Source organism: Hemicordylus capensis, chromosome 2 (genome assembly GCF_027244095.1).
Source record: "Hemicordylus capensis ecotype Gifberg chromosome 2, rHemCap1.1.pri, whole genome shotgun sequence".
In the NCBI taxonomy this organism is placed as follows: Eukaryota; Metazoa; Chordata; class Lepidosauria; order Squamata; family Cordylidae; genus Hemicordylus; species Hemicordylus capensis.
Genome location: NC_069658.1, coordinates 419,105,044 through 419,125,282, shown reverse-complemented (window position 1 = coordinate 419,125,282; position 20,239 = coordinate 419,105,044). Strand labels below are relative to the sequence as shown.

The 20,239-nt window shown below is 45.3% G+C and overlaps 1 protein-coding gene across 12 annotated transcripts in view; it reads left to right on the top strand.

The window, feature by feature from the left end:
• STXBP4 (syntaxin binding protein 4) overlaps window positions 1-5,778 on the top strand; it is a 219,686-nt gene extending 213,908 nt beyond the window's left edge. For all 12 annotated transcript variants that reach the window (XM_053288566.1, XM_053288560.1, XM_053288570.1 and 9 more), the window contains one exon: window positions 2,345-5,778. In XM_053288566.1, the coding sequence (XP_053144541.1) occupies window positions 2,345-2,459 (115 nt within the window). In that variant the 3' untranslated portion in view covers window positions 2,460-5,778. The remainder of the gene's footprint in view (window positions 1-2,344) is intronic.
• The last annotated feature ends 14,461 nt before the right edge of the window (window positions 5,779-20,239 follow it).

Sequence of the window (20,239 nt, the reverse complement as noted above, 5' to 3'; positions counted from 1 at the left end):
CTGTTGGGGAGATGGATTAATCTAATTTACACAGCTCAAGTTTAAATTTAAATTAGTTCCCTGGTTGACATGTATATTACCATGGTTAGTTATTATAGTGTAACCCCATCCACCCAGTGCCCAGCATGCTCAGTTTAGCATTAACTTGGTACAACCAAGCAAAGAGCAGGAATAGATTACACAATTCATTCATCCTCCTCAGAACAGAATGATCTTTCTGCTGATAAGTCAGTGGCTATAGTTCACTGACGCAAAAGCAGGCCTTCCTGTATTAACAAGAAGAGCTCCACTGATTGATTGCTGTGGGAAAGAAGGAGCCCAGTCCAAAGATAGTCTTTGCATGCATTTCAGTGGACTTAAGCAGGCTTTGCATGTTCACACAGGACAAAAAATGTACTTGGCCTTGTATTTCCTTTCAGGGAGCATATGCATGCATTACCATCCATCTTCATGCAGTACCACCAAATGACCAGCTTTCTAGGTGGATGGTGTATAAGCCTCTTGTATAAAGATCTATATCTATCTATCTATCTATCTATCTATCTATATTTAATTCTCGTAGACGTACCCGTCGCTAATCCGATGTATGGCAGCTCCCGTGAGAGTTTGCGAGCAGAAGCACCATGGCAATTGGGCAGTGGGGGTTCCATATGCAGATAGGGAGGAAGAGCCTGTGGCACTGTGGTGATTGGGCAGTGGGGATTCCATATGCAGATAGGGAGAAGGAGCCTGTAATGGTAAAGGTCAGTTGGAATGCAACTGTTACTGGTCGGAAGATGTTCTTGATTGTAGAAGAGAGGAATGAATATACACACACAGACACACACGGATAGCAGGCAGGGGACTGTGAAGAGAAAGGTTGTGAGGGAGGAAAGATCCTCTTCAGGAGAAGGAGGCTGCCGTTTTGTGAATTAGATGAGGAAACAAGATGAACAAGATCTGTTAACTCAGGAAGGGAGGGAGATGTTAGAGGTTGTTGATTTTTACCCACAATAGGTAAAACAGCAGAGCACTAAGGAATGAACACACACTCCAGTTACAGAGTAGGTAGCAGAGGATGGTTTGGATATTGCCGCTATTTAGAAAAAACACATGGAGATCCTTGTATGACTAAACACTAAATATTTATTGGTTAAATACACTTAGATAGGAAAGACCTATCTCTAATCTAAAGGACTACATAATGGATAGGTAAGGAGAGAGAGAGAAATGTTTCCATCTGCTCTCTAGGAAGAAAGGAAGGATTGTGACTCAGCACAGGAAGTGCTGCAGAGTCAGTTCAGGGGTCATAGAGTAGGGACAGGTAGGGAGATCCTGACTCACTGTCTCTACTCCCAATGCCCCTAGTGGTCATTAGGACAGTTGGTGCAAAAGGTCGATGCACTGGAAGTTCCTCTCCAACAGGAGAGAGAGAGAAAGGAAGGAAGGAAAGAAAGAGAGAGAGAGAGAGAGAGAGAGGAGGAGGAGAGAAAGGAGAAAAGAAGGGAGGGGAAGAGAGAAAGAATGAAGGGTGAGGGATGGGCCCAAGCCTGTCAGCAACCTGAGGGGAACGAACAGCCATCGCAGCACCTATTGGCAGCAAAGAAGGGCCCAGTCAAGCACTGCTGCTGTTTGGGGCTACCGAGGCCATTAGTGGAGTGGGGGAGGCAGGCAAGGGATGGGCCTTGGTCTGTCATTGGTTTGAGGGGATCGAGCGGCCATGGCGGCAGTAAGGAAGGACCTGGTAAAACCACTGCTGCTCTCCTGTGGGGAGAAGCAGGGCTTGAGTGAGGGTGGGGAGGTCTGTGGGGATAAGGGCCAGCGACATTGCAGCTGTGACCAAGAGGGGTGAGGGGGATGGAATAAAGGGATGGAGGAGTGACCAAGAGAGGTGAGGGGGATAGAAGCAACCAGATTGAGGAGGAGCAGCAGGAGTGCAGCTCAGGTGAGAGTAGAGAGATCTCTGTGAGGGGGACTGTGGCAGGGGGTGGAGGGGAGCACTCAAGTACTAGCATGCAGATACTCTGCGCAGGTTAATCTAGTTCATAATAATTCTAATACTACTAGCTGAACTAAGAATGGTAGCTGACATCCAGACTAAGTTACTCAATAGCAATAGTTAGGAGTTACTCTGAAGGAGTCCTTAATTTCAGTAGGACTTCTGTTGAGTCATTTAGTTAAGATGTCAGCCAGGGGACTGTGTGATCAGCTTATTTTTTTAAATCACTCTTCCATTATGTAAGAACCGAATATCACTCCATAAGTGCTGGATTCTCACCTACACAAGTATAACCATTACAGAAAAGTGTGGCTTGCTTTATTGTTGGAAAGGGGTAGGGTTAATCACTTGTTTGTTCTCATTTAGCCACGTGACACAGACAACATCCTGGATCCATCCTGTCACCAATGTTCTCGCCTTGTCGTGCTCCGAAGAGAATGAGGATGATGCCTTCAAAGAGCTCGCAGATCCCAAAAGCTGAGGATGTCCACGGGTGGAAAATAGATGCAGTTTTGTTTCAACCTGCTTGTCAGAAGATGACCCATTTCCAGTAGTCTAGTTGAGCTAGTTCAGGTGATCTGAAGCTTTGCAATAGTTTGCATGGGTTCACGGACTAAGCAACCTTCTTCAGACTGACTGTATCAGTAGCCTTTCTCTGGCAGCTGGATGAACCTAGCCTCTTAGTCCAAGTGCTTGGGCAGTGTTTTGTTGCAGCTCCTCAGCTGTTCCTTCTAATGCCACACTGGGAGGCAGCAAGACAAGGCCACCCACAAACAAAGCCATAGTTTCATAGATGCAGATATACATTCATTTGTAAATTAACATTTTAAAAGGACCCCTCCCCAACACACACACACACACACACACACACAAGCCCAAGGAGGATCGAGCATGCTCATTGGTCAGCAAGAGCCACATATCTGATCACAGATGCCAGTGTCTCATCGAGCTTGGTGCTTATAGCTAGGACACACAATTATCCTACAGACATTTGCCCCAATCCAGTGAGAGATCCACATACATTGCTGATTCAGATGGAGGTCTACATTTGGATACCCGTCCCCTTCTGCACTGCAACGTTCATCTCAACTGGGGCTGTGCACAGACTGGTTGCAACAGTTTGGTCCAAAGTCCCCAAACCAGTTCACTCAAACCCACCAGCTGTGCCAGTCGGGTCACTGAACCAGCTCGAACTGGTTGGAAGCGGTTTGTGATTGTACCACTCAAACCAGCCGGGTTCGCAGTTGAACTGGTCTGTGCACACCCCTAATCTCAACCATTCTCATCTCATCTGAATGAGTGCATCTTTTGAATCCAGGACCCCCAATTGCTTTGCACAAGTAGTTGCTTGTGGTGACAGCTGGATCAAGACCATTTTTCAGCCTGTGGTAAACATGTGATTCTACTCATTTTTACGTGAGTTGCAATTTTATATGATGACGTGCAGCATTTCAGGCTCTGTTATAGCAGATGAGTTAGCCATGAGTTGCCTCAAGCACACAAAAAATGTCCTGGGCAGGGCCGGATTAAGCTAGTGCGGGGCCTGTAGCATATGTTATGAAGGGGCCCCAAATTTAAAAAATGCACATAAATATAGAAACATAAATTATTTACTTGCATAGTAAAGTAATTCAATTTTTTTTTCATTTGCTATACAGCCAGATAATACAACAAATGTCTGACACTTCAGTAATAACTATTACTTACATGTAGGTATCAATTTCAAATGTCAAAAGTAAGAAAACTACAATTTAAATGTTAAATTTTCTAAATTTAGCATGAGCAAAGCAGTGGAGGGTAGACACGGTCTCTCAGAGAAGCACCCACACCACCACGGAGCAGCTATTGGGCAACTTAAGTTTCTTTCCGTGTTTATAAGAATGATGAATACGTTTGGGAGCGAGAGATGGGGAAACGACTAATATATAAGTGGCAAGCACTCTGCATTTCTGCCCTTGATCTTGCCTAGTGCCCCGGCCCCTCCACCAACCGCCCATGCCCCCACTCAGCCAACAAACTTTGCAAAACATGCATCCTCTCCCTTTTGTGTGCAACCTGCAGTACAGAGACAGTCATGGCAGGAGCTGGAAGGCTGAGAGCCTGAGCCCACTTCTCATTCAGCACACTCTTTCCCCGGCCCCACTCCACACACATACCTGACCCGCCTGACGCAGCCCCAGTTCTTTGGATTCGACAGCGGTGGCGTGGTGGATAGTGGGTTCAGCAACAGCACATCCTGCGGGAATGGCGGTGGTGGGTACACACACACGTGAGCATAAAGAGTGGTGCTGGTCACTGGTGGTCACAGGTGTTGCACGTGAGAGAGCGAGAGAAGCTGAAGCACGCACACCCACGGAGCAGCTATGAGTGTGATCACAAATAAGCGTACAGTGCGTGCGTCGCTGAATATAGGGGGGAGGAGCGATTGTGCCAGTGCCGTGTGCAGGCAGTGTCTCAGGCATGAGGACGGAGGGAGCGCGCGCGCCGGGGCTGCCTGCACCTATCAGCCCCAGCCACTAGAAGCACATGGGCGAAGAGGGAAGGCAAGGCAGGCAGCCAGCTAATAGAATCACTCGGCCAACTTGGGAGGGACTGGGACTGGACTGGAGACAAGAATGGGGGCAGGGGGCAGCGGTAGCACAGCAGCAACCAGGCAATGAGGAGAGTCAGCACGCCGCCAGCACCAAACACAGAGGGGCAGACCAACGTTCAAGCCAGGCATGTGTGAGTGTGTCGCAGGCAAGCATGACTGAGGAGGGGAGGGAGCGCATGCACGCGCCGGGAAGGCTGCCTGCACACAGCCCCAGCAGCCCTGAGAAGTGAGTGACGTGTGTGCAAACAAGGAGGCTCAGGCAGCCAATTAGAATCAGAGATCAGATGGTGGCGGATGCTCGCTCGAGGCCAACTCAGGAGGGACTCTCCTCACCGCCTGCTGCTGCCGATTCTCATCTCCGGTCCCAACAGGAGATGAGAATGGGCGGCAGCAGCAGCAGGCAATGAGGAGAGTCAGCACGAACAGTCGAGCACCAATAGAGAACGGAAAGAAGGGGCAGGCAGACGAGAAGTTCAAGCCAGGCGTGCGGGGCCCTTGAAAATGCGGGGCCCGTAGCAAATGCTACATTTGCTACTATGTTAATCCGGCCCTGGTCCTGGGTACAAGGAACTTTGGGGACTGAATTGTGTAAGGTAAATGAGGATGTTTAACAAACTGAATTTGTTAAACACACATAGCTCCCAAACCTGGGTAGAACACAGTTTTCTATTGTGTGAATGACCTTTCTGTCTTTTATCAGATTTTTAGTTTTGTAGCCTTTCAAACCAACATATAAATTGTCTAATTAGGTCAATACATTTATTCTACTAATGGCTATGGTTACAATCTTCAGCCCCATCTGATAGCATTTCAGCAACTTGGAGATGTTTCTTGTTTGCCTGCTAATTAATGGCTTCTCAGAAATAGGTCACCACGTCCACTGTGCTGCTTCTTTATCACAGCATCACCTTGCTAGACTGTTAAGCTGCCATTGGTTGCATTTCTTACTGCCACATCCTGATGCCTAGCGGATGGAGATATATATATTTAAAAAGCAAACTATGCTCTGTTTAAAAACACAAGATGGTTCCTGTACCTAGTTTTCCTTTCTTGATTAATTCATAAAAAGATGATTACACAGATAATTGCAAACACAAAATATGATTTCAAGATAGAATACCACAGCAGTTTGTAGTTTGTAACAAGTGCAAGACAGCAATGTTTTTTTTAAAAACTTTATAGGAAAATAAACTGCCCTAACAGCTAACTTCTTGTCTTTTCATTTCCCATACTTCAGTCTTCTGGATTGTTTATTTCACTAAAGTATAAATCAGGTGGAGGAAAATTACTCAAAAGGACAAATTAAGAATTCTTAAAGGATTTAAGAATGTAAGCTGGGAAAGCTGTGTGCTGCTGCCCTTGCACTCTGTCATAATGTGTGAATAAACTGTGTCTTCAGATTTTTGAAACCTGGGGCAAAGTATGATTTTTTAAAATAAAAAATTCCCAGTTGTGGTTGGCAATCATGTGGCCTAGAAGCCTATTGTATCTCACAATGGTACCTGAAGATCATGCACCCAATCCAGAGCACATATGAAGCTCTTGCATGAATAGGCTCCCCCATTCTCTACAGGGGATGGCTTGGCACCATGCAGGCATTGGAGCTAGGACCCTGGCAGCATCAGCTCTAAGCTTCAATATCTCATAGTGACCACTAGGGGGTGCGGGTCATGGATAAAAGTGCTGGACTCCTCCCCTCTTTGTTCTTCCAGTGTTAGTCTCCTCTCAAAGGGTGTGGCATTCAACACAACAAAGTAAAGGAGTTCCGCCTAACATACTTTCCTACATTGCAAAGGGAAAATGGTTTCAAGAACCAAGCATGTGGAAAGAAACTGATAACTTACCTGCAACTGAAGCACAAAACTGGAAGGAAGCTGCGAAAGAAGAAATGGAATCATTGCACAAAAATAACACATGGACATTCACAGAGCTACCTGAGGGAAGAAAAACTGTGGGGTGCAAGTGGATTTTTAAAATTAAGCAAAATGCAGAAAAAATCCAGTATTACAAAACGAGACTGGTGGCAAAGGGATTCTTGCAAATATATTGGGAAGATTATGATGAGACATTTGCTCCCGTTGTAAAACACAACTTAGTAAGGACACTCCTAAGCATTGCAGCAGCAAAGAAAATGCAAGTGTATCACATAGACATGAAAACTGCATTTCTTCATGGAGACATCAAAGACGATATTTATATGGATCAGCCTCCAGGATTTGTGGAACCTGGTAAAGTAAAAACTTGTATGTAAGCAGCAGAAAAGTATCTATGGACTAAAACAGGCTGCAAGAGCCTGAAAAATTAAACCAGTTGCTAGTCAATGAGGGATTTACCCAAGGGAAGGCTGACCCTTGCCTTTACTTGAGGCTCAAAGACAACAGATGGATCTATATACTTATTTAAGTTGATGAGCTGTAAACCGCCTTGGGATTGCTTTAATGTAAGGTGGTATATAAATTTAACAATAAATGAATTAAATAAATAAAATGAGCTGATAATTTGTTATGAAAATAAAGAAGACAGCCTTGAAATAATAAAGCACCTAAATAGTGAGATAGAAGTAAAAAAAGCTTGGGCCTGTTCACACTATCTTGGGATACACATATAGAGAGAAGAGGATGGAAGCTATTTGCTTAACCAAAGCCAGAAAATAAATGATTTGGGACTTACAGAGGCTAAAAAAACGAGTACACCTATGGAAACAGGTTACCTAAAACTGAAGGAGGAGAGTGAACTTCTGCCAGACAACAGTGAGTACAGGACAACAATCGGAAAATGTTTATATGTGTCTGATAACAAGACCAGATATAGCTGCATCTGTGGGAATCTTGAGTAGGAAAGTAAGCACACCCACCAAAGATGACTGGGCTGTGGTAAAGAGACCAGGCAGGTACCTAAAAGGAATAATCCATTAAAAATTAAAGTTGCCTACTAGTAGTGGGCCCAAATCAGTAGGTTATATGGATATTGATTAGGCTGAAGATCAAACAGGCCAGAAGTCAACCAGTGGTTATGTATTCTTTTATGATGGTGGAGCAGTCAGTTGGCATAGCTGCAAGCAATCAATAGTTGCTCTCTCATCTATTGAGGCAGAATATGTATCTCCCTCTCAAGCATGTCAAGAGGTGGCATGGCTGCACAGGCTAATGTTGGATTTCAACACAGATGAACCAAAACCCACTGAGATGTTCGAGGATAATCGTAGCTGCATCCAGATCTCACAAATGGAGAAAACAACAAAAGAACAAAATACATCGAAACAAAATATCATTATGTGTGGGGTACATAAGAAAAGGGACTTGTAAAATTGATGCTTTGTCCAAGTAAACAAATGATAGCAGATGTGTTAACTAAGCTGTTGCCTAGGGATCATTTCAAAACCTTGAGGGAGGAGTTGAGACTTATAGACAGCAGCACAAGCTGATGAGAAATAGTGTTGGAGCTAGGACCCTGGCAGCATCAGCTCTAAGCTGCAATGTCTCATAGTGGCCACTAGAGGGTTTTGGGGTCATGGATAAAAGTACTGGACTCCTCCCCTCTTTGTTCTACCAGTGTTAATTTCCATTTTGTCTCTCCAGAGATGGCTGTTTGTTTTGGTCTCTCTCCCCTTTCAGCCTTGTGCTCAGCTTTCCACATAATGATCCTTTTGTAACTTCTAAATAAAGCCTTGTTTTTCTTCAAACTTGAAGAACTGGCTCAAGACCTCTTGCTTTTCTGCTTTCTCATCAAACTGGTTTTGCTTTGCTATTTGGAAACTGAAATGCCATTCTTCCCCTATAGTAGGAATACAGGAAGCTGCCTTATACTGAGTCAGAACATTGGTCCATCTTCCTCAGTATTGTCTACAGCGATTGTAGTGGGCCCAAGCTTTCTCAGCCTTTTAAAATTTGTTGGTTTTCATTTTGTGTTTGATTTTAGATTGTTGAATTGTTTTAACTTTTTATATGTGTTTTAATTGTTTTATGTTAACCGCCCAGAGACAAAGGTTTGGGCAGTATATAAATGTGATGGATGGATGGATGGATGGATAGATAGATAGATAGATAGATAGATAGATAGATAGATAGATAGATAGAAAAAATAAAAATAAAATTGGCAATGGCTCTCCAAGGTTCAGACAAGAATTTCTCCCAGCCCTACCTGGACATGCCAGAGATTGAACCTGGGACCTTCTGCATGCCAGCAGATACTCTACCACTGAGCTACATCCCCATCTCCTAAGGGTAATATCTTGCAGCAGATATTGCTCACACATAATTACCCATCCAAATGCAAACCAAGGCAAACCCTGCTTAACAAAATGGACAGTTAATGCTCGCTACCACAAGACTGTCTTTCTGCCTTCCTTTGCACGTGCACAGAGGTTCCCTCTGTTGAAGTCAGTAGGGAATTCATTGAGGTAGAAAAGCTGTATGTGCAGATCAAAGCTCTTAAACCTGCAAGGAATTGCTGGGCCAGGGCCCATGCTAGCATCTCTGATTCTAAGCATTCTTGTGGAGCCCAAAATGTAATTCAAAACTAAAGCCAATGGAAATCTAGAAAAGGAAAGCAGTTTCTCTTTCCCCGAAACATATTTGCCATCTCATCTCCTGCATATTAATCAGTTCTTTGCTGCAGGATATATTTGGCTCCTGGGAGCAGTGCATTACCTGAAGATATAGCATCCTTTGGCAAAAGAAATGTCTTCGGAATTTCTATACCCACTTAATTTTTTTTTTTTAACTGCCATTAAAGGCTGGGGCTTGGCTGTGGGAAATTACCTCTTTTTAAAATTTTGCTGGTGAGAAATAAGAGTCATTTCTGGAAAGCATATTTGGCCAGCTCCCACTAATTCCTCTGTCCCATCTGAAGGTTAATCATCCTCATAATTCCTTCCATGCAACCACTTCAGGACTCCCGAATGAGTGGTTTATTATTTTACATTACATCAGCCTCAGGCGTGCAGACGGGGAGTGTGTCATGGTGGGCATGAGATTGGAAAAAACAGCAGCCTTTGGAAAGCAGGGAGTGAATCAACTGAAATAGATACAATTTTTAAAAACTCTTTTCTTAGGTGGACAGCGGCAGCTGGGTCCTCTTGCAGGTCCACCCAAAAGGGCCTCCTAAATGTACTATTTATGAACACATTGCGTATGTCTAGGTGCAGAACACACCAAGACCCACAGCAGGGATTTCTTCAGTAGGCCTCCCTCTGAACATACACACCAATCATGTTGGGCATGTTACAAGTTTGAATTAAAAAGGGATCTTCTCTTCATTCCATGTGACATCATCTCCTTTCAATCTGCAGGAGAAAAGGTGTCAGAAAAAAGGTATTTTTAGCATTTATAAAGAAAATGAAAGGTTTTAGGAGAACTGCACCCTGCTTTTGCATCTAAATTTGCTCCTCTGCTTGTATCACCATTCTACTAGAATGGCTCCCACCTCCAGATGAAGTCAATAATTCCTGTTTAATGTAAATGAGCAGAGCTTAAGGCCAGGTTTATACTTGGCTGACATGATCTCTTGCTCTTGCTCGCTCGCTCGCTCTCCCCTAGGAGGGACTTGGGGGGGCCAGCAGCTCACTGTTCAGAATGTTGCTTATTCTGTACTAACCCTGTTTCTGATGGGCTCCAGCAAATCTCACAAGAGCTGGACACCCCATACTGAAATAGGGAAAAGTTGCACAAACATCCTCAGGTATGAGCTACAATCTCGCATCATTTTTCCCTCATAGTAAGGGCTTGCAGTTCAGATTACACATATGAGCGTGCACACCAGTCTCCAACCCTGAATAAAGTGTACCTTCTCCCTTATCCACTCATTCTTAGGCTCTGTTGTTAGCTTTGCTATTATTCAATGCACAGAGAAAAGCAGCAATGAAAAAGCGGGGGAAACCTGACAAGATTCCTCTCTTGTTGTCCCCATCCTAATTTCTTGCCTTGTTTTGGCAAGTTGATCATTTGCTGCTGGTTAAGGGTTTTCTCCCAGACTTATGTTCCACCACCACCACTTTACATTCTTCTGGAAGCACATTATACTGAGGCTTGCACAAAACATTCTATTGACCAAGTCTGACAGATACCACAGTGAACGGATAACCTTGCTCCTTGCCTCCCTGGAATAGAATGTCATGCTTGATGGGAGAGATGCCACCGAAAATGGAATTCCCATTTAGTGGCAACAAGGAGGAGAGGGTTGCTAACAGACTGAAGCTGCTCCCGGATATCCCCCCCCCAAAAAAAAATTCACAGTCTCAAGCCATTAAACAACTGTACCCAGCAAGTACTCGCGAATGGCACCATGTCATCCTGGCAGACTGTATCAAGTGGAATGCTACAGGGCTGTCGTGGGCCCTGTGCTGTTCAACACTTTCATCAATGACTCAGAGAAGGAAGTAGAGGGGATGCTTATCAAATATGCAGACACACAGCTGGCGGGGAGGGAAATATTTAACACCTTCAAAGACAGAGTCAAGATTTGATCCAATCTGGACAGGCTTGAATATTGGGCCAAAACTAACAACATGAACTTCAGCAGAGCCAAATATAAAGGTTGTGCATATGATGAAAACAGCTGTTTGGGCGGTGGGCTGCCTCCCCGCACACAATCTTTTTTTAAAAAACAGGCTCTGCTGCTTGCCGTGGCACACACATGGCGCCACTGCGAGAGGCAGAGCAGGGAGACAGCATCCCTCAATGCACCATGCCAGGAACACGGTGCATTGAGGGCTCCTCCCTCAGCCGGGCACTCTTACTGCCTGGCTCTGTGTGTGCGTGGGCTGCCTGGGGTAAATTCCCAGGCTTGGGGCCCAGGCAGTGCTGGGATCAGGCTCAATTCCGGTGCTTCACACAGACAGCCAAGCCCAGGCTGGGCTGCCCAAGCCCAGACTTGGCTGCTTGTGTGAACAGCCTCATAAAGTGCTCCATTTGGGCAATTAAAAAAACAACAACCAAACGCACACATATAGGATGGGGAAGACCTGACTTGGCAGCCTTGCATGTGAAAGGGACCTAGGTGTCCTAGCTGACAACTAGCTGAACATGAGTCAGCAGTGTGATGCAGCTGCTAAAAACACTAATGCAAGCTTAAGCCTCACAAATGTAGTTTAACTGGCATTAGCTCTCCAGGGTTTCAGGTGGCCATCTGGCTGTTTCTTGCAATGGTCTAGGGCAGGGGTGGGGAACCTTGGCCCTCCAGCTGTTGTTGAACTACAACTCCCATCATCCCCAGCCACAGTTGGCTGGGGATGGTGGGAGTTGTAGTTCAAAAACAGCTGGCGGGCCAAGGTTCTCCACCCCTGGTCTACGGATACCAGGGATAGAATCTGAGATCTCCTGCAGGCAAAGTATCAGGGGCTCAGGGAATGAGCTATAGCCCCAATCCCCATAAGAAGCAGCTGCCTAGCAGAGCTTACTCGGAAGATTTTTTTTTTTTTTTAAGGAAAAAAATTATCTGAGCATGTGGAGTGTGCATGTCTTCCTTTCTGAACAAGTGCAGAGAAATAAATGAAGTTGCGAACAGAGAAATGGGAACATACAGAGAAGATAAATTATGGCAGGGAAGTCTGGGCAAGGATTCGGTTAAAGCCTAGAATGCTGGGAAAGTGACAGTGGATTTGGTATACCAACTTAAAAAACACCAGCCACATTCACACTGGTGAAGATTTTGTGAGATTTCATTAGAGGACTTTTACAGGCAAAAATAAATATGCATTTTTTTAGCCTGAGGGCCTAGCTGATCTACACACATGATCTTTTACTCGTTATCAATCTCTCTCTCTCAGAAATGTAAATAGAAATGTAAAACCTAGAAAGGTTTTCATCACCTATTGCTGGGAGAAATGGATGCAGAGTTGCACTTGCCTGTGAGATACCTGAGTTACAGTCACACACCTCTGCCACAACAAGATCTTAAAGTGGTTTGCAAACTAAAAACACCACATAGATTAATAAGTAACCACAATGATTCCACAGGATGAAATCAGATAGGTTTCACCAGTGTGAGAAAGTGTTTCATCCATCATGTCTCTTTAATGAGGACAAAGAACACAAAATCTTTACTCAGTGCAGAAACATATGATCACAGGAGCCCTTAAAAGGACAGGAATGCCCTGCCAAGCTGGCTGTCAAAATCATTCTTTGTTATTACTCTCATACTTTGCAAGCACTGTGAATGAAAATCTTGATGCCAATACAATATATTGTGGTTTGTCTGCAATTTCAGAATTTTCCAGTTGGCAACACAGGCCACAGTCTAACACAACCTCACATGCATTTGAGCCCATTGTTTTCTAAGTCCTTAACAGTACAGTGAATAGGGGTAACTGACTTTAGAGGCTAGAAACTATGGCCAAGCCACATATTCCTGCATTTTGATTTTTGGGCTGAAAATAGTGGCCAGCATCCAAATTAACACTGCACTTGTGCAGCAGCTCCATGCCCACTTCTGAAGCATGGAAGCTTGTGCATGGAGGAAGAATTTTGCTAGGCTCCCATGTCTCCAGAAGCACTCTGTGCATAACAACCCAATTATGTCCCCGAGGATCATGCAGCCCTCAAGGGCTGAGTCACAGTGGGCTTCAAAAGGAAAAAGAGTTAAGTGAAAATCACCCCTTCCCCATAGTATGTGCTGTGCATTATTTGCAGAACATCAAAAAAGAATCCAAATATTATATATGAATATTTTAATATTATAGCACTAAAACTATATGATTTGAAAAACTGTCCAACTAAGTAAGATATAATAAATCTGAATCAATAAAAATATATCTATATGTCCAAATAAAACTAATACAAAATGATCATTGAGACAGTACCTGTGTGCAACTGGAAAGTTCATTTCAAAATTGCCAATGAAATGGTAGACGAATGGGTTAATGTTCCCAGTATCACGTTTTAATTAGTAGAGGAAGTATCATGTCCTGAAGGGAGAAGCCAACAGTAGCTCAATCTTTATGTTGGGAGCAGAGCGATAGTTGCCACTGAAGAAGACTTGTATAGTCAAAACGCATCTGGCAACATCACAAGATTGATCAGAGGCTGACAACATTATGACATGGTACTTAATCTTCTAATTAAAACATGATACTGGGAACATTCATCCATACTTCCATTTCATTGGCAATTTTGAAATGAACTATTGGACTTTCCAGTTGGACACAGATACTATCTCAATGATCATTTTGTATTAGTTTTATTGTGACATTTAGATATATTTTTATTGATTCAGATTTATTATGTCTTACATAGTTGTTCAAACCATACAGTTTTATTGCTATTATATTAAAATATTCATATATAATATTGGGATTCTTTTTTGATGTTCTGATACATTGTTGAATCCTGACAGGTTTTTGTTTTCTTTTTTGTGCATTCTTTCTGCACCAGCTTTTTGTTTGTCTGGATGTTGACCCATGTTTATTTTTATTGACAGTTCTAATAAGCTGTCAGTGCTGAAAGACTTATGGGACACTCCAGCAATCAGCAGAATTACTGAGTAATTCTAGAGAAGAGTGAGGAACGAACTGATCTGTGACAGGTGAATAAAAGGGAATATTGGGACACTTCAAAATTCAGCATTCTGCCAACTTTCACCAAAAAACTTGCAGCAACTGTGCTTTCTATTACTTCTGAGAAATGACGAAGCCTGCAGTGAACTTGAGCTCTTTCAAGTCTTTCACGTTGGATCCTTTGTTCCATTTCTCCTGCTTAGTATTCACAGTGGCTTTTGAGCAGATTTTTAAACACTTCATCACTTGCTGCAGAATGAGAAGATGACCTGGTAGAGACAGTGAGGATGATGTTTGCCAGCCACAAGATGATTTTGGTCTCCAGAAATGAATTGGAAGCACCATTTAGCCCCAGAATCTGTTTCAGTGCTGACTTTCAGCTTCACAACCAGTGGGATTAGGTGCATTTTGATGAATCTCAGCAAATCAGACAGACAGACTTTGGTTAAGTTACTATGGGTCATACAGGTTTCAAAACCGGAGCAACAGTGAGATAATTCAGTGTGGTGTGCACAATTTTCCCATTATCATCTGTCTTCAGTGAGGTCTCTTCCCCCCACCAGATGTTAGTAGAACTTCAAAAACTTTCAATATTTGTTTGAGTAGAGATGGCACTGGAACAAAAAAACGAGTAATATCATGTGCTGCATTGTGGGATTCCCAGAGGCCAGGGCAAGTCCCGGTCTGTGTTTCCCAGCACTGCCGGGAGCAGTGTGAAGATACATCCGCGCTGCTCTCAGCACCACTGGTCGGGTGGGTGCATGGCTTTCGTGCCACCCAAACTGTGAGCAGCCATCGGGGGGGAGGTAAGTTGAACCCTGACTCCCCCCGCCCGCCTGCCCGCCCAACCGTATGTGCAGTCATATGTACAGCCCCTACAAGTTGCCTTCAGCTCATCATTAGCTTAACATTTAAAACAGTGTTTCTACCACACTATCTTAAATTATCAGAAAAATAGATCTAATGGAGGCCTCTCTTCAGCCTTCTTTAGACTTCTGTGCTGTTGAACTGTGAAGAGAGTCTTAAAGCACTATCTCTATTCACAGCTGGAGACAGGCAATTGGGCTACGTACACAATTATTATTTTTTTCATATTTTAATATCAGCAGATTGAAAACTGGCCCATCACACCCTTTACAAGGTAGCCTCTCTCTTGCTATGTCAATGATATTTTATAAACAAAGCCAGCCATGACAGAAGATTGTCACCAGAGCAAGTTTAGTGTCTGCACATGTTTGGCTAGAAATGAAATAGCTGACAAATAATTAACTACTCAAGATTATGGGAGCAGCCAATCATGATGTGGATTAGTGAATAGCAGCTACCAAAAGATGGGAATTCGTATGGCAAAATAGCCATAAAATAGTCTGTAGCTGAGTAGGTGGGCAAGTGCCAGGCCAAAGTTCCTTTCCCTGCTGACTTTGCTCCCTTTCCCTTAGTCTCTGCTTCCACCCTCACTTGGTCCCTCCCTGGCCTCTGTTCATTGCCTCACCTGTCCTCTTTCTTCAGCTGTAGTCAGCTGTGTTCCAACTATGAGGCTGTTCTAACACGCAGCCTAACCCGGGCTAGGGACGCCCAGCCCTGGTTAGGCTGTGTGTGAGAACAGGCCAGCACCACCTAGCCCAACTTTTAAGCCCGGCTGTTAGCCAAGGTTAAGGAAGCCAGCCCTCCCTTCCCCCTAGGTATCTGCTTGTGTGCAGGGACGGGCTGATTCCAAGAATGCCACACACAAACTGGCACCTAGAGTGCCCATCTCTTGGGGAAATCCCCCAATGCCGCATGTGCGTCCATGTGCTGCATTGTGGGATTCACGGAGGCCAGGACAAGTCCCGCTCTCTCTTTACTAGCACTGACGGGAGCAGTGTGAGGATACATCCACACTGCTCTCAGCAGCGCTGGTCAGATGGGCACATGGCTTGTGCACCATCCAAACTGTGAATGGTCATCTGGCAGGGAGGAAGGTTGAACCCTGACTTCCCCCCTGCCCGCCCAACCATGTGCGCCCCTACAATATGAACAGCCCCGACAAGTTGTCTAAAGCTCATCATCAGGCTTAACCCTGGAAATTTGCGGGAAATGCCTGTTTATTTTTGTTTATTTATTTATTTTACATATTTGTATACCGCCCAAAACTTACGTCTCTGGGCGGTTTACAACAAAATAAAAGCAACATTAAAACATTAGTTAAAATCAAAAACAAGAAATTATATAAAATGACAATTTAAAATTTTTAAAACAATATTCTAAAACAACATTAAAAACAATCAAAACAGTATCAGTTAAAAGCCTTAGTGAGCAGGTGCGTCTTTAAAGACTTTTTAAAAATTGTCAGACATGGGAAGGTTCTTATTTCACTAGGGAGCACATTCCAAAGCCTTGGGGCAGCAACAGAGAAGGCCTGTCCCTGAGTAGCCACCAGACAAGCTGGTGGCAAATGCAGATGGACCTCTCCTGATGATCTCAATGGGTGGTGAGGTTCATAACGAAGAAGACGTTCTCTTAAATACCCAGGGCCCAAGCTGTTTAGGGCTTTATAGGTTACTAGTATTTTTAAGCCCGTTATAATAACGGGCGCTAGCCTTTTTTTGTTCCCCTTTAAGTGTTATTCATCTGTGTGTGTGTGTGTGTGTGTGTGTGTGTGTGTGTGTTTTACCTGTCTGTCTGTTTCTATCTCTGTTTCTTTCTCTTTTTCTCTTTGTCTTTCTTTTCCTTCTTTTCCTTTTTTCTTTCCTCTCTCCCTTGTTCTTTTGTTGTTGTTGTTGTTTTGCTCTTCCTTTTCCCTTATTTCGTTCTTACAGTCGGGCGAACTATAAGCATATTTTGCGAAGAAGAGAGGAGCTCGCGAACAGAGCTCCTCTCTCTGCAAAGCCTCTTCCCGAACTGGTGCTTTGGGCGCAAAGGACGCCTATTGCGTCCTTTGCGTCCATAGCGGCAGTTTGGGCAGTGGCTTTGCACAGAGAGGAGCTCTGTTCGCGAGCTCCTCTCTTCCTCGCAAAATATGCTTTTAGTTTGCCCGACTGTCGCAGGCTGGATCGGGTAAGGAGGGCTTGGGTAGCTGGGAGAGTGGGAGGGTGGTCGGCGGCGGCCGCGGAGGCATTCTCATGGGCCATTTTTGCCCTTAATCATTTGGTGGGGGTGCGGGGAAGGAGAAATCGGGCAGCTGGGAGGGCGGGAGAACGGTCGGCAGCAGCGGCCGTGGCGGGAAACATTTGGAGCAAGGGCAAGGGCAATTTTGGGGCCGGGCAAGGGCCCCAAAGTCTCCGAGCTGCCTGTCCTTGTCGGCGGTGCCAGGCCTTGGCGGCGGCTCCACCACCACCTCGGCCAGCTTCCCCCGCCACCTCTTCCTCCTGCCTGGCTTCGGCGGCGCGGCCAGGCCTCGGCCATGGCTCCGCTGCCGCCTCGGGCGCGCCTCGGCCAGTTTCCCCCGCCGCCTCTTTCCCGGCTTTGCGGGGCTTCATCGGCTTCTTCGGGGCGGCCGCTTCTGGCCACCCAACATGGCCGCTGGGTGCTGGCGGTCGTGTCTCCCTCGGTCTGTTCTGAGCATGTGCTTTGCGCATGCCCAGAACAGCCCAGGGAGGCACGGACACACGCTTGGTTGTCCACGGACGGACACCAAGGGTTTTATTATAGAGGATAACCAGCACCTTGTATTTTGCCCGGAAACGTATCGGCAGGAGGTGTATGTAACTCCTTCAAAATAGGAGTAATATGGTCTCTCCTAGATGACCCAGAGACCAGCCTGGCTGCCACATTCTGAACCAACTGTAGTTTCTGGACTCCATACAAGGGCAGCACCACATAGAGCGCATTGCAGTAATCCAGTCTGGAGATAACCAGCAGATGTACCACTGTTTTGAGGTCATCTATCTCAAGAAACAGATGCAGCTGGCGTATCAGCCGAAGCTGATAGAAGGCACCTCTGGCCACTGCCTCAACCTGGGACACCAGGGAGAGTTTTGTGCCCAGAAGCACCCCCAGACTGCATACCTGCTCCTTCTGGGGAAGTGTGACCCCATCCAGAACAGGCAGATCAAAATCATCTCTCAAGTTCCGACCCCACACAATAAGTACCACTGTCTTATCTGGATTCAGTCTCAGTTTGTTACCTCTCATCCAGCCCATCACTGCCTCCAGGCAGGTATTTAGGAAGGTTATGCCCTCTCCTGATGATGCTGACATGGAGAAATAGATTTGGGTGTCATCAGCATACTGATAGCACCCTGCACCAAATCTCCTGATGATCTCTCCCAGCGGTTTCATGTAGATGTTAAACAACATCGGAGACAATACGAAGCCGAGGGACACCATACAAAAGTTCAGATTTTGAAGAACAGCAGTCTCCAAGGGACACCATCTGGAACCTGCCTGAGAGGTAGGAGCGGAACCACTGCAAAGCAGTGCCTTCAACTCCCAACCCCCTCAGACGCTCCAGAAGGATACTATGGCCGATAGTATCGAAAGTCACTGAGAGGTCCAAAAGGATGTTTAATTGTTTAATTGTTAAATTGTTTTAAGTTTTTTGTATATGTTTTTAACTGGTTTTATGCTATTGTTAACCACCCAGAGAAGAAAGTTTGGGGCGGTGTACAAATTTGATAAAATAAAATAAAAAACAAATAGACAAACAAACCATGTGTGGCATGACCCAGCTTGAGACTGTGGTTCATGGGGAGGAAGGTGGTGAATACCTTTCTCCTTCTCCACTCCCCACCCCCTGCACACAAAAAATTGCCTGCTACAATGGTGATGAGGTACAGATAGTGAGCCGTTTGACAGGGAGCCATTTTATTTATTTTTATATCTGTGTATACTGCTTTGGGAACTTTTTGTTGATAAGTGGTATATACATATTTGTCGTATTCCTTGTCGTTGTATAGCCACTCTAGGGATTCATTACAAGAAAGATATCCCTTCCCCTGCAACCCGAAGTTAGACACACACCCCTCCCCACCGTGACTGCTTTTTTCTATCAAAGGGACACTTCCAGCTTATTTCTGGTATTAAGCCTGCCAGTTCATGATTGACTTAATATAATGAGGTCATTCACAATCGAAAACTGTGTTCTACCCGGGTTTGGGAGCTTTTTGGTTGTGTGGGAATGAGGTAGGAGGAAAGCCTGGGTAGAGGTGAATGAGGTCATTCACACGACTGGGTAGGCAGGCGTGTGGGTGGTGTGGGGGAGGCTTGGTAAACTCACCTCCCCCCCAGATGACTGAGTTCTTAGCAATAGCAATAGCAATAGCAATAGCAATAGCAATAGCACTTACATTTATATACCGCTGTATAGCCGGAGCTCTCTAAGCAGTTTACAATGATTTTAGCATATTGCCCCCCAACATTCTGGGTACTCATTTTACCAACCTCGGAAGGATGGAAGGCTGAGTCAACCTTGAGCCCCTGGTCAGGATCAGACTTGCAACCTTCTGGTTACAGGGCGGCAGTTTTACCACTGCGCCACCAGGGGCTTCTTCTGTTGAGAGCACAAATAGCACTGTGTGCCTGCAGCTCTGAACTCTTGAGGCCAGGACAATGCACCAAGCAATGTGCAAAAGTGCACTGCGGAATGCACCACACAGGTGTGGGGATCCCTCCAATGTGGGGATCCTTCCAATGGTGGGTGGGTGTCCATCAGTGTTTCAGCGCCAGCTGAAAGCAACCAGTTCTGACACATGGTCAGGTAAATGGGGTTAAGCAGCACTCTCTCCCTCAACCTTGTTTAACAGGTGGGCTCCCTAGGCAGGTTTGCCATCAGGAGTCACATGCCTCTCGGTGGTTCTTACAGGTAGCCAAGCCTGGGTTTGGTTCCTTACCCCAATCTTGGCTGCTCCTGGGAACAGCCTCATTGTGTGGAAGCAAGATAGGAGGAAATCCTCCTAACTTGCTTCCACACAACCAAAAATTGGGAACACACACAGCTTCCAAACCCATGGAAACCACAATTTTGATTGTTTGAATGACCTCATTAAGAGGGTTCTGCAGGAAGAGTGGGCTTGACCCGCTCTTCCCGCAGACGAGCAGGGAACTCATCCTGCCCACATGATCAACAGCTCCGTCATGGAGCCGGTTGGGGTGGCAGGGATCGGGGGCCTCCTGGCCCCCAAGAGTCCCAGAATGCCCCACACGAGTGTTCCGGGGAGCCCCCCGACACTGGGAGGCTTGTTGTAGCTTCCCGGTCAGA